Source organism: Bos taurus, chromosome 8 (genome assembly GCF_002263795.3).
Source record: "Bos taurus isolate L1 Dominette 01449 registration number 42190680 breed Hereford chromosome 8, ARS-UCD2.0, whole genome shotgun sequence".
Lineage (NCBI taxonomy): Eukaryota > Metazoa > Chordata > Mammalia > Artiodactyla > Bovidae > Bos > Bos taurus.
In genome coordinates this window covers 74,536,730-74,551,384 of record NC_037335.1, presented here as the reverse complement: position 1 = coordinate 74,551,384, position 14,655 = coordinate 74,536,730, and the positions used below count along the sequence as shown (strand labels likewise).

At 48.3% G+C, this 14,655-nt stretch overlaps 1 protein-coding gene across 5 annotated transcripts in view; it reads right to left on the bottom strand.

The window, feature by feature from the left end:
• Nucleotides 1–14,655, bottom strand: part of PTK2B (protein tyrosine kinase 2 beta) — a 138,287-nt gene that overhangs the window by 4,229 nt on the left and 119,403 nt on the right. For 4 of the 5 annotated variants that reach the window (XR_009495482.1, NM_001102252.1, XM_059889218.1 and 1 more), the window contains 7 exon segments: nt 14,305–14,509; nt 11,803–11,911; nt 9,954–10,019; nt 7,647–7,772; nt 2,491–2,637; nt 1,901–1,936; nt 1,512–1,536 (listed from right to left, as the gene is read on the bottom strand). Coding sequence is in view for 4 of the 5 variants with exons in the window: in NM_001102252.1 (NP_001095722.1) it covers nt 1,512–1,536; nt 1,901–1,936; nt 2,491–2,637; nt 7,647–7,772; nt 9,954–10,019; nt 11,803–11,911; nt 14,305–14,509 (714 nt within the window). In the remaining variant the exon portion in view is untranslated. 5 annotated transcript variants of the gene reach the window in all.

Genomic DNA, 14,655 nt, shown 5'->3' with positions numbered 1-14,655 from the left:
GGCCCTGCTAATCACTAGCTGTGGAGAAGGCAATGGCATCCCACTCCAGTACTCTTGCCTGGGAAATCCCATGGGCGGAGGAGCCTGGTGGGCTACAGTCTATGGGGTCGCTAAGAGGCGGAAAAGACTGAGCGACTTCACTTTCACTTTTCAATTTCATGCATTGGAGAAGGAAATGGCAACCCACTCCAGTGTTCTTGCCTGGAGAATCCCAGGGACGGGGGAGCCTGGTGGGCTGCTGTCTATGGGGTTGCATAGAGTCAGACACGACTGAAGCGACTTAGCAGCAGCTGCAGCAATCACTAGCTGTGTGACATTGTGTAAGTCACTTGCCCTTCCTGTGTATGTTTCATGTCCTTTGTAAAATGGGCATGATGATACATTGTACCTATTGCATAGGAAGGACTGCTGTGGGGTTTAAACTGACATTTTAAAGCAACTTGGGCCAGTGCTTGTCATTGTCTTTGGTGGCTGCCATGGTCACCATCACCATCATCATCAGCCTCATTCCCCTAGGATGGTGATGAAGAGCCTGGCTCACCGCAGGACTGGGATCTGGGAACCTTTGCAGCAAAGTTTGCACCAGGACAATACAAAGAAATGATATGGGACTAAAAATAGCTGTGTGCATGCCGCAGTTGGGGCAAATTCTGGACCAAAAGATACAAAAAAGACAAAAAAGAAACCCAAAATAAAACCCAAGAACCATTTCTGAAGAGCCAGGAGCAAAAAACTGGGTGTTGGGAGCAAAAGCAGGGTACTCCTGCATGCCCCACTGCACGCACCATCACAGAGGGGTGGGCAAACCACCTAAGCCACTCCTATCCACACCCCATATAAGGAATGAACTCGCCCCTGCCTCTGGGAGCAAGCAAGGGAGCCTGTTTTCACTTCCTCCTGCAGCCTGCAGTGCAGGAGCCCCAATAAACTTTGCTTAAATTTCCTGTCAGGCCTCTAGTCAGTTTCTGTTAATTGGGAAAGGCCAAAGATCCTGCCAGGTAACACTCCCTCCCTGCCTTTCAGGGAGGCTCCTGGAAAGACCCTGGGGAGGGGCAGGGGTGGGTGGGAAAGTCAGTTGGCCCCGCCCTCTTCTTGCTTCCGTTCAGCTGGCCCCGCCCTCTTTCTTTCTTCCCTTCCTGGGGCCGAGGGAAGAGAAGAGTCACTTGGGAGAGATGCCATGGCGCTACTTTAGAGCTTCCGATAGAGTGGGTGGGAGACAGGAAGGATCACCAAGTCCTCCACATAAATGCAGCAGCAGAGAGGCGGGAACAGGAGCCATGACGCGAGAGGGGTGGGAGGCAGCAGTCGGAGCACAGGCTGGAGGTGGAGGATAGGAGGTGGTGTATATTGACTCCCAAACTGGGCCTCTCTGCACACTCTGAACTCAGGACAGATGTTTCTTTCTATGGCAAATACACTCCGTTTGCTCTCTGCAAGGGGCAGGGAAGGCGGCTGCACACAAGATGCCACGCCCGGGGACATTCCCGCCAAGAGGAAGGGTGCTCACTTACTGTAGCCGGCCTCCTTCTCTGGGGTCTGGAAGGAAGGAAAGAGAAGAGGTCACTGGTGCAGCTCTGGGGGCCATCCACATCCCCCCTTAGCTTGTTCCCGTCCCCCTTGAGTGTCTGAGAGGTTTGGAGGTCATAGAGGCAGGGGAACCTGGGGACTCCCTGACTGGAAGTGACTTGGGGAGGGGGCGGCTTGTGCCAGAGCGGGGTGGCGCTAAGAGTACAGATCAAGTGTGAGCTCAGCAAGGAGACTCCAAGATCAGAGTGAAATGGAAAAAGGTGCTCTCGTGGTGAGAGGCAGAGAGGGCGAGGTGGGCAGGTGTGGAGTCGGAGGTCCCACTAACTACCCTACAAGCCCTCCCTCCAGGTAGAGTGCTCTCCCGGTGACTCACCAACGGGGACTTGTCGTTCATGTAAACCATGGGGTCCTGCAGAGGGGGAAAATAAATCAGAGGACTTAGGATTCTATAACCAAAAACTCCAAGGATGCCTGGAGAGCAGTTCACTCCAGCCAGGTGGGGAGCCGAAAGGGGACAAGATGGCATGGATCTCTCCCAGGGGAGCACGGTTATCAGAACGCGTTCAGGGGCTTCCCGGCTGGCTCAGCAGTAGAGAGTCCACCTGCCAATGCAGGAGACACCGGTTTGATCCCTGGTCTTGGAGGATTCCACATGCTGCGGAGCAACTAAGCCCATGCACCACAACTACTGAGGTTGTGCTCTAGAGCCTGTGAGCCGCAACTACTGAAGCCCAAGCTCCCAAAAGCTTGTGCTCTGCAACAAGAGAAGCCACTGCCATGAAAAGACTGGGCATTGCAAATGTAGAGTAGCTTGCCACAACTAGAGAAAGGCCCGTGTGCAGAAACGAAGACCCAGCACAACCAAAAATAAAAAAAATAAGTAAAATTATTTAAAAACAGAAGGTGTCCAGCAGTGGTGTCGGGGCATGTCCTCTCCCTCCCCTTGCTGGGCTTTCTCCTCACCAGGGCTTTCTCCTCCTGCCTCAGCCACTGGTAATCTTCCACCATCTGCTTCTGCTGCTTGTCCAGGAGTTGACGCATCTTGAGCCTCTCGGCCTCCCACAGCTGCTGGGCCTCCTCCCGGCTGCTGGGCCGGACGAAGTCCTCCTCCTGGGAGCACAGCAGAGGACACAGTCAGCCCAGTCTCCGGACCCAGGGAGGACAGTCCTCTGGAGAGCCTTGTGGGAGCCACACGCCTTGGCCTCACTGGCCTCAGATCTGCAGCCATCTATGCAGATGGTTATTACTGTTGGCTCCATCAACCCCAGTCACATGCAGTGTGTCTGTGAAATGCTGAATCGCAGGGCATAGAGTTTAACAGGTACTGGTTTCAAATCGTCATGTGATCCGTTAGTACCATTTTATTTTCAAGTGACTGTCCTAATATTATTTTCTCAGTTGGTATGTGTCATGGCTGCAGTCACTGAATTTACACTTAGGAATGCAAAGCCAGCCCTCTGGGAGGCCTTGAGTGCTTAGCTAAAACCGAGATGGCAGGTCTGGAAGCTTCAAGGAGCAGTGGTGTGTGGTCCCCCAAAGCTGTCCACTGAAGGGTGGAGCCTGAGAGAAGGAGCACGAGTGTGCACCCATCTGATCGTGCCTTTTTATCAAAAGATACTTGTTATTTGGGCTTCCCCATCCTAGTTATGGATGGCTCAGACAGTAAAGTGTCTGCCTGCAGTGCGGGGGACCTGGGTTCGATCCCTGGGTTGGGATGATCTTCTGGAAGAGGAAATGGCAACCCATTCCAGTACTCTTGCCTGGAAAATTCCATGGATGGAGGAACCTGGTAGGCTACAGTCCATGGGGTCACAAAGAGTCCGACATGACTGAGTGACTTCACTTTCACTTTCTGTGGCTCAGAAGGTAAAGAATCTTTCTGCATCATTCTCTTGATTAAGAAACTAACCTGGGTTATGTCACCAAAGGCACCAAAGGTTAAAAGAGATGCATGAGCTAAGAGATAAAGTGAAGCACAAAATTTAAAGAAATAAGGATCTATGGATATGCAATAAGTGGTTCCTCTCCTGAGTTTTATTAATCTAACCCCATTTCAACTCATTTGTGGGGCTTTGGACCTATTCATAGTTCTCCCTGTTATTTCTCCCTGCATGTTTCCCTTTCCTATTATTTCTCTTCCCTCAATCTTCCCCAGGGTTTCATTTATATAAATATCTGCTCAGTCCCTTTAAACTGGCTTGCTTTTTTCTGCTGCACAAGATTACCTGGGTCTCCTGGACATAACGAGTGTTACCAGCATTCTTTTGATTGTGTAAAGCCTGGGGTGACCTTTGCTGGGGGCAGGTGACCTTTCTATGACGTTGAGGTCCGCAGGCTGCTCAGATCCCTTTCTTTGAAGTGGCCCGTTTACATACAAGTCACTTACATAAAATGCTAAAAATGATCCTCAGTCTACTTTAACAAGCCATAATCTCTGCCAAGCCTCTAAAAAAGATTATCCCCACTAAAGTCTCTAAGCAGCACAGTTTGAAAATAGTGACAGTGGTGTGTTTTTCCTAGGCTGTCGGCTACAATAACTGCTCTCAATTTCTAACAATACTTCTCCTCATAAGATGTCTTGCTGAAATAGTCCTTGTTCATTACACTAGTCAACGACTGTTTATTGAGCAACTATTATGTGGCAGGGACAGGGTTGGGCCATGCTGGGCTGGGAAGGCAGTGATGGTTAAATACGCAGTGTCCTTCCTGTTTTCATGAGGCTATGGAACCAATTGCAGACTGGGGTTTCTCAGCCTTAGCACTATTAACATTGGGGCCAGATGATTCCTTACTGGGGAAAGATTTCCTGTAACCTGTAGGATGCTTACAGCAACCCCACTCACTAGACGCTTACAGCATCTCCCTTGTTGTAACAAAAATGACTCCACACATTACCAAATGTCCACCCAGAGTTGACTTACTGAGTTAGACCTTATTTTAAACTAACCTGTGGACATGGTGTGCGGGAGGAGGGTGGGATGAGTTGGGAGATTGGGACTGACGGATGTGCACTGCCATGTGAAAACCAGATAACTAGTGAGAAGCTGCTGCACAGCACAGGGAGCTTGGTTCAGTGCTCTGTGATGGCCTGCAGGGTAGGATGGGGTGGGGAGGTCCAAGAAGGAGGGGATATATGTATACTGTAGCCGATTCACTTCATTGTACAACATTGTAAAGCAACTATACCTATCCCAATTAACAAATAAAAGCAAATCTCAGAACAAGACTATTTTATCATCATAGGATTGATAAAATACATAAGATTTACTTCATAAAGGCTTATGCCCCCCAAATGAAAGGATTTTAAGGCTGTAAATATCCTCAGTTAAATGCCAGCACGTGCAAACACAATGGTGTGTCTATATCAGGCTATTGACGAATCATGACAAATAGGAACTCAGTGTCAAACGTTCTGAATATGGCATTAGGAATCTCCAGGTAAGGAAAATGTATGGACTGAGGAAGACTAGAGTAGATACTGACAGGAAGAGTTTCCAGACTCAGGAGAACACTTTGTAGTTTTGAAATTGCCAAAGAAGATTCCTACCACTCGAATGTCTAGTATGCCCCAGGCTTGATCACCATCTGACCAAATATTTTAACATATATTGGTGGATGTATTCCTATGTCTTCCAATTTTCTAATAAAACTCAAGAAGCAAATGAGATTAAAAAAAAAAAAAACTGGATCTCTTTAGGGCTTACTGTCCAAAATATACTTCAAGAATTTTTATCAGGCAATGGATGCTTACACTGCTGGTCATTTTTAAGAGGAATTAGACCCTTGGGGTGTTTTAAAAAGACTCTGATAAGCTGTGACCCCTTCCAGGAATTGACTCTTCATCCTGCCAGGCCTATTTCTATTGTAACTAAACAGCTCCTGCACTCATCCTAAGTTTTCCCATCATTCAATCTGGGCCCCAACTCATGCTTCTGCCTTCCTCATCCCCTGGGATCCTTCTAATTTTTCCCATCCATTGAGGCCCAACTGCAAAAAAAAAAAAAAAAAAAAAGAAGCTGGAAAGAGTTGTTTTACTCTCTGAACTTCTGCTGCACTTTGGCTGTACCTCTGTGTGCTACTCACAGCTCTCTGATTTACATTACAGGCAACCATCTGCCCTGTTCCTTCCTCCGATGTTAAGTTCACTGAAGGCAATTCTCCCTTCAGCACCTAGGACAGCACCTGGCAAAGTGTCCCTTAAAAAAAAAGGTGCTGTTTACTGAACTGTTATTTTAAACCTCAATTGTGAGGTCTTCAAGAGGGAGACTGCTGCCATCCTGACTCTGGAATCGAATCCCACAGATTCTCAGATGAGTCAGGCAGTAGAGTTAGTCACTAGAAAAGTTGTTTTTGTGGGAAAACCATCTCTGATTTTTGTTAAATGCTTTCAAATGCTTTGCAGGGAGTCTATTATACCTTGTCAGCATTCTACCTGGAAGAGGCTTTCTTGGTGTTTTTGATGCATACCATAAAATGGAGTTTATATTTTTAACTTTTTTCTTTTTTGCTTATTTTAAGAAATGCTTATTATGTTCTTTTAGGTAGGCTTTCCTATGGCAAGTACATCTAAACCCCTGACACAAAAGGCCATTTTTCCTGCTGCACAGTTTGTCTTTATGGAAGGGAACAAAGTCCTTATGGTGAATCAGGGGTTAGACAAAGGCAGTGCCAACCCTCAAATGTGCAAAACACCTTCTTTCTGAAAGGGCACATTTTAAAGCCAAACTCACTAAAACCCAATTAATTATGAATAAAGAGTTAAGGGCAGGAGAGAGAAGTTGAGCACTGCCTAAAAGATAGTGCATGCTTACAGATGCAGTTTTATTATTGTTGAGTATATGCTAAGACATAAATTGGTTCAGTTCAGTTCAGTTCAGTTCAGTCGCTCAGTCGTGTCTGGGTAAAACTAATGTAAAAAAGAAAAATGAGCTAGGTCAAGGGAAAACTTATTCCACTAAGCTCTCACTGCCTTGAATTCTAAGTTATCTTAATCATTTCAAAGTTTTACTAAATTAAGAAAAACAGCAAGGATATCTCAACATACTTTCCTACATTTTTGTAAATCTATTGTAATAGAAATGTAGTCTCCCCCAATTTTTAGAGTCCTATATACCCGAGTCTGAAATATGATGCATGGTTACAGAGTTAGAGCTAAAGTAATAAGGGGTTTAGTCTGTTATATCACATATCAAGACTCAGTTCAATAAAATATATCAAATGCTCATGGCAACTGACCATGGGGCCCATTTGTTTTGAAGGAGGAGAAGATGGATGGTGACAAGTAACGAGTGGACAAGCAAAGGTGCACTTTTTTTTTTTTTTAAAGGAGATCTGACAATTAGAAGCTAGTTCCCAGGTGTGCAGTGGTAAAAATCCACCTGTCAATGCAGGAGACTCAGGTTCAATCCCTGGGTCAGGAAGATCCTCTGGAGGAGGAAATGGAAAGTCACTCCAGTATTCTTGCCTGGAGAATCCCATGGACAGAGGAGCCTGGAGGGCTACAGTCCACGTGGTTGCAAAGAGTTAGACATGAGTGACTGACTGAGTGACCGACAATGAAATACTCAAGGCTTCATTGGTAGTTGACAACAAAGAGGTGACTGGGGAGGGTGTGGCTTAGCCCTATGCTAGTCCCCAAGTTTGTTCTCATATAGCAGCAACTTTTGCAAAGCAGCAGGACTGGCAACCACAAGGCAGACTTTTCTTTGACCGAGGAGAAATTGAACAGTCACAACAATCAGGCAGGAGGAAGGGCAGAGCGGAGCAAGACCTCTAGAATCTTTTACTTTCTGGCACCATCAGGCTTCCTTGCCCTCTGCTCATGAGCTTTCACACTATCACCAGGGCTGAGGGAAGGGGGTGGTTTTACATCTTTGCCACAGCATCAGAGTAGGGATGGGGCAGGTCTGGGTCCAGCTGGAGTCTCAAGGGCAGTGCCTGGCTTGGCCCTCAAACTCTGCTGCTTGTAGAGGTGCAGGAGGCACAGAGCCCCTCTGTGGCTGACTGGTGCAGGGAGGGCATCTCCTGAGCCTGAGGATGCAGGGTTCCCAGTATCCCAGGCACCTCCCTCCAGCAGCTTCCTTGTCCTGGCCGGGACCCAGCATGCAGAGTCGTCTTACCCGCATGCTGTGGCGCTTGAAGACATTGTGCCGATGGAGAGGTGGGGTGTGCAGCGAGTTTACGGGAGATGGATACTCCATAGGGCTGGTGAGCGTGGGTGAGCTGGCACACAGACCCTCAGGGACCTATTCAGGAGAAGCAGAGGAGCACCAGGCACGGGGACAAGGCAACAAGGTGGACAGTTAGCTGCTACGAACACGAGCACAGAGAAACGATACAAGAGCTCCATGGGAGAAAAGGGACTTACGATCCAGGAGCTTATAAAGAACAAAGTGTGGGCATTTCACTGGTACTGTTTGGGAGACGTGGCAGAGCGACATACATAGCTCTTGGCTAGAAGTCAGCACAGACGTGATGGCTGTTCTTTCATCTAACAACCGTTCCCGTGATGCTGTGCATACCATGGGTCCACGTGTGGCACTGACCTACTGACTACATGTCCTCCTTCAGGACTCTTCAGGGAAAAGTCATCATTGTTGTTAGAAATGAACAGATACTGTTAAACCACAAGTATATGTGTGTATGGGCTTCCCTGATGGCTCAGTGGTAAAGAATTTCCCTACAATGCAGGAGACATGGGTTTGATCCCGGGGTTGGGAAGATCCCTTGGAGAAGGAAATGATAACTCACTCCGGTATTCTTGCCTGGGAAATCCCAAGGACAGAGGAGCCCAGTGGGCTACAGTCCATCAGGATGCAAAAAAGTTGGACATGACTGAGCAACTAAAACAAACAACATATGTATGTATATATATGTTGTTGTGGTTTAGTTGCTAAGTCATGTCTGACTCTTTTGTAACTCCCATGGACTGTAGCCCACCAGGCTCCTCTATCCCTGGGATTTCCCAGGCAAGAATACTGGAGTGGGTTGCTATTTCCTCCTCCTGGTATCTTCCTGATCCAGGAATCAAACACACATCTCCTGAATTGCAGGCAGATTCTTTACCACTGAGCCCACATGGAAGTCTATATATATACACACACACACATTTTTAAAACCCACTATTTTGGGACTTCACAGGCAGTCCCATGGTTAAGACTTCACCTTCCAACACAGGGGGTTTGGGCTCAATCCCTGTCAGGGAGCTAAGATCCCACATGCCTCATGGCCCAAAAATCAAAACATAAAAAATAGAAGCAATATTGTAACAAATTTGACAAAAACTTTTAAAATGGTTCACATAAAAAAAAAATCTTAAAAAAAAAAACCCACTATTTTAAACATCACAAAGGGGTATGTTGCTTTCTAGGGATATCGTTCCTGTCTTCTGCCTTGAGGTTTGTTTTCTTTTTCTTTTTTTCATATGAAGAGGGTTTGTCTGTTTGTTCCTGGTTAGGCTTGTTTTGCAGAAGGCAATGGCAACCCACTCCAGTGTTCTTGCCTGGAAAATCCCAAGGATGGAGGAGCCTGGTGGGCTACAGTCCATGGGGTCGCTGGGAGTCGGACACGACTGGGCAACTTCACTTTCATTTTTCACTTTCATGCATTGGAGGAGGAAATGGCAACCCACTCCAGTGTTCTTGCCTGGAGAATCCCAGGGACGGTGAGGCCTGGTGGGCTGCCGTCTATGGGGTCGCACAGAGTCGGACACAACTGAAGTGACTTAGCAGTAGCAGGCTTGTTTTGGCTCAGGAGCATTTCCTTGACCACAGAACACCAAATGAAGGAGCACCAAATAAAAGACACTGTTTGCATTTTTTAAGGAGGGACTCTGAGCTAAGGGATAGAAAGGAAGAAAAGAGAGAGGGCCCCTGGCTCCTTCTGACTTAGATGCAACAGAGGGACACAGGACAGAGACATCCCGAGAGGGACCAACAGCTTGGGCAGGTCCTGTGGTTGGTAACCATGGAAGTGGGGGCGGGGAAGCACAGGGGGAACCCTGCTTTCTCTCCACCAGCTACCGAGGTTCTCAGCAGGGCCCCTGCAAGGAGCCCCAGTGAGCAGCTCCATTCTCTGGGGAACATCACCGGTCCCCAGCTGCCTGGATTCCTTTTCAGAGGCTCTGCTCAGGGTTGGGGAGACCAGGAATACAGAATTAGCTGCAGGCAGGCGCACGCAGCAGCCAATACTGTGGACAGACAGATGTGGGTTGAAGTCGTCTTAACTGAGGACAACCTGGTAGAGGTTCAATTAGATTCTTTGATCTCTGGGCACTTTGAGTTCGAGTTCTTTTCTGGGTACTCAGGAAGAACTGTCTCCATTGCCTGAGCAGATAGGACTGCTGCTCTGCTAAGGCACGAGGATGGAAGTTCAGGAAGGACAGAGATGAGGCCTGCACTTCCCCAGCCCTCCAATTACGTGTTTACCTGGAATTGCAGCTTGGGTGCCAGAAGGTTGGTTTGTGGAGGGGGTCTGTACTTGGGTCGGCTGGGCTGCAGAGAGAATATGGAGATGAGTCAGTCCCTCATTCTGTCCTGTTGAGGGAGCACAGCTCACCAAGGGGAATACCAGGTAGGAGTCGGGTCAGGCTTGTTCAGGGTGATGAAGACGAGGGACAGAGTAATCGTTAAAATCATTCATGTCCACTAACTGTGCATCTATTACTGCTGAGTGATATGACGGTACTAAGAGGCCAGTTTTCTCTGCCCTTCTGGAGGTCACTGCTAACTGGAGGCATTACCAGTCTCTGTGTAGCCTCTCTGCATGTGCCAGGCATCCTGGAGTGTGAAGTCAACTATGGCTTAGGAAGCATTACTATGAACAAAGCTAGTGGAGGTGATGAAATTCCAGCTGAGTTATTTCAAATCCTAAAAGATGATGCTGTTAAAGTGCTGCATTCAATATGCCAGCAAATTTGGAAAACTCAGCAGTGTCCATAGGACTGGAAAAGATCCCAAAGAATGGCTGTGTCAAAGAATGTTCAAACTATCGCACAATTGCACTCATTTCACAAGCTAGCAAGGTAATGCTCAAAATCCTTCAAGCTAGGCTTCAACAGTATGTGAACCTTGGATGTGCAGAGTTTGCCAAATCAGTAATCGGGAGCTGCAGACATCCAGAGGTGAGTCATGGAGGCCCAGGCGTCCACAGCAGCTTCCTGGAGGTGATGAAACCTGAGCTGGGCCTGACTGCAGGAAGGTGCAGGGCACAGCAGATCAGGGGGACCTCGAAAAGAGGCCCAGCACCCACAGGGCTTTGTTATGAACTGAATGTTTGTTCCTCCACCCCACCCCACACACCCCATTCATATGTTGAAGTCTTAACCCCCAGGGTGATGGTGTTTTGAGGTGGGGCCTTTGGGAGGTAATTAGGATCAGATGAGGTAACAAGGGTAGGACTCCTATGATTCTTATTAGTAGTAGCATTAATGAACTTCCCAGGTGGTGGTAAAGAACCCGCCTGCCTATACAGGAGAATAAGAGATGTGGGTTCAATCCCTGGGTAGGGAAAATCCCCTAGAGGAGGCCATGGCAACCCACTCCGGTATTCTTGCCTGGAGAATCCTATGGACAGAGGATCCCTGCAGGCTACAGTCCATGGAGTGGCAAAGAATCAGACATGACTGAAGCGACTTAGCATGCAGTCATATTAATAACAATAACAGACACCAGAGCTCACTCTCCCCACCATGTGAGGACATGTGAGAAGGGCACATCTGCCATCCAGGAAGAGAGTCCTCACCAGACACCTTGATCTTGGATTTCCCAGCCTCCATGCTGTCTGTGTGTAAGCTGCCCAGCCTGTAGTATATCGTATGGCAGCCCAAGCTGACTTCTACAGACGTGGTCCCACCCATCTAACAGTGGGGCAGAAGGGCACTGGCTCCTGCACCCAGAGATGCCATGGACATCACAGGCTGGACTTCAGGGCTCCCCATCACGTACCTTCAGGGGAATCTAATTTGTCCCTAAAAACACCAAAAGGGAAAGTGCTACTGTCTCCCGAGGGAAATGTTTCCAGGGTGACTGCCTGCTCCAGCAGCCCCACAAGGTGCCTGCTCTCTGGCTGTCTCAGGTTCCATCTGCCGAGGTGACTGATGGGGGCTGCCTCAGGGCTGATGGATGGTTGGGTGGAAGGGCTGAGAAGACGCAGGGGCCCATCTGACCACCACTGTAAGGGGAGCTGCACAGTCAGATCTGGGAGGGGTTGGACAGGGTCCCCGCTCTGCTGTGATTCATGGGGCACTGGGGCCAATGAGTTCGGGGCTTGGCTCACCTTGGGTGGGGGTTCCTGGAAGGCTGTGGGCTCTAAGATTTTGGGAGGTCGGTAGCGAGCATTCCTCTCCTGCTCTAAGGCGATGTCCTTCTCCATCTGGTAAATGTCACTGCCAGGAAGTCAGGTCAGATAAGGAGACAGAAACAAGGTCAGATACACTCCTGGGGGCTCCCCTCTGTGTTCCACTGCAGCCGGGATCCTACTCCCAAGTCTTCTCCGACGTCCTTTGCAGACGGCACTGGGGAGATCCCTAGGAGACAGGCCACAGCACCATGGACCCTGCAGCTGCCCCAACCTACGCATTCCTGTTGTGTGCTAATGGGAAAGGGTACACATATATTCCTGATATGTGCTCATAGGAAAGGGCCATGGATTTCCTCCCAGGTTAGTTGAATGCACGCTTCTTGCCTTTTTTTTCTTTTACCCAACAGTGGTTCCCAACCTGGGAATCACACACCTCCAAGGACTCGAATAAAGGCAGAGGGTCCATGAATCCACAAGTGTACCAAGCATTGTCTGCAGACAGGGATTATGTGTTGTTGAAATATATTTCTAGGCCCAAGATGGAACCGCTCCTGCCCAGGGGGGTCACATCAGCAGGTCAAAATGCAGATAACTTTTGCGTCCTTCTAAATGCTATGCTTTATCAGAATCAAAGTAGCATCCCAAATGCCAACCCAAATACCAATCCAAATGCCAGTTCAGCTTTATGTGCTTAGTTGCTCAGTAGTGTCTGACTCTTTGCAACCCCATGGACTGCAGCCTGCCACACTCCTCTGTCCATGCAGAGTCTCCAGGCAAGAATGCTGGAGTGGGTTGCCATGTCCTCCTCCAGGGGATCTTCCCAACCCAGGGACTAAACTCAGGTCTCCTGCATTACAGGCAGATTTTTTTTTTATCATCTCAGACACTAGGGAAGCCCATTCAGCTTTACACTTGTTTCCTATTCCCTATTCATTCTCTAATTATCTCTTCTTTGTTCCTTATTCTTTATCCTATAAAAGTGTCCTACCTTCCACTCCCATTTGCCATTGCTCTGGCCCTTGGAAATGGAGATGGCCACTTCACGCAGTGTTAAAGTTTGTCTGTATCACTTAAATTGCCTTGTTTAATCATTTTAAACAGTACTGTGCTGTGCTTAGTTGCTCAGTCATGTCCAACTCTTTGCGACCCCAAGGACTATAGCCCCTGACTAGGCTCCTCTGTCCATGGGGATTCTCTAGGCAAGAATACTGGAGTGGGTTGCCATGCCCTCCTCCAGGGGATCTTCCCAATCCAGGGATGGAACCCAGGTCTCCTGCATTGCAGGTGGATTCTTTATCATCTGAGCCACTGTTTAGAGAAGCCCTAAATAGTACTACAAAACATATAATATTTGGTACCATATTTTCAGATTTATATGCATTCTATTGTGTGCAATACAAAAAGTCATGATACGGCTTGTTTATAGAGCCCTACCTATAAACAAATGCATTATCATTCTGAGAAATGCATATTTCCTGCCATATCAGTAAACAAGGATGTCACAGTCATCAGCAATTGTCTCCACCAAGGATAGTGAGCTGGTGAGCCCTGAGGGAACTCAGGAAGGAAAGAAAACCTGCCATCTAGGAGCCATCAACCTGCAGCCACTCCCTACGGTGAGCCCTGAGGAAACTCAGGATGTGAAAACACAGGATACTGGCCCCAGAGAGCTGAGATGCATATCAAAGGAATGATTCCAGTGAGCCCAGACTCTTGCATCTTCCCATACATAGAAAAGCACTCAATTCTTTAACTTGGGTATCTGGTTTTCTTTAATTAACAATAATTGTTTGCTGTTCAGACAACCTGCCCTTTGTTGCAAAACTTCTGTATAAGCTGGCTCCCCCTTCACCTCTTCCGAACAGTTTCTCAAAACTATTTGAAATGTTGTCTCCCAGGCTGCAGACCTCATTTTGCTCGCAACAAAACTTAACTCCCAGCTCTCACACTGTGTAAATTTTTTTCAAAGATTCCCATTGCCTGGACCTGGGATTCCCAGCCTCTCCTGTGATGCCTTCCCATGTGGCAGTTTCTGGGGATGATTTTCTAAAAGAATGCCCACAAGTTGCCTACTGTGTTTAAAGCTGTAGTATTTAATGTTAATTAAGCATTGGGTTCCTTAAAGTAGGAGCCAGCAAACTAGGCCCACAGGCCAAATATAGCCCCCTATCTATTTTTATGTGGCCCCAAATGGTAAAGAATCTGCCTGTAATGCTGGAGACCCTGGTTTGATCCGAGTCAGAAAGATCCACTGGAGAAGGGAATGGCTACCCACTCCAGTATTCTTGCCTGGGAAATCCCATGGAAAGAAGAGCCTGGTGGGCTACAGTTCATGGGGTCACAAAGAGTTGGACATGACTTAGTGACTGAGCACACACACACACAGCTATAAACCTCTATGTGCTGCTAAAGAGGAGACTTGCTCTCAGGGGGCCCTGGGCTTGCAGTCCTCCCCCCCACACCCATCTCCGTGCTCACCTGAGGCTGCACACGAGCTCGGTGAAGCGGGGTCGTTCACTGGGGTCGTAGTCCCAGCAGCGGGTCATGAGGGTGTAGAGAATGGGCGGGCAGAGGTCAGGCTTGGGCAACCGGTCTCCCTTCTCCAGCACCCCAATGACATCCTTGTTCTCCAACCAGAAGAAGGGCTGCTTTCCGAAGCTCAGGATTTCCCACATGCACACAGCTGCAAGCGGGAGGAGAGGGCTCAGGGCCCGTGCTGAGGGGACTTGAACCTGGAGAGGCAGCCCATCCTCCCCAGAGACAGCCGTATGGTCAACACTCAGTGCCTGCTGGGGACCACCCTGTGTTCCCCTCTCTCCTCTATAGATA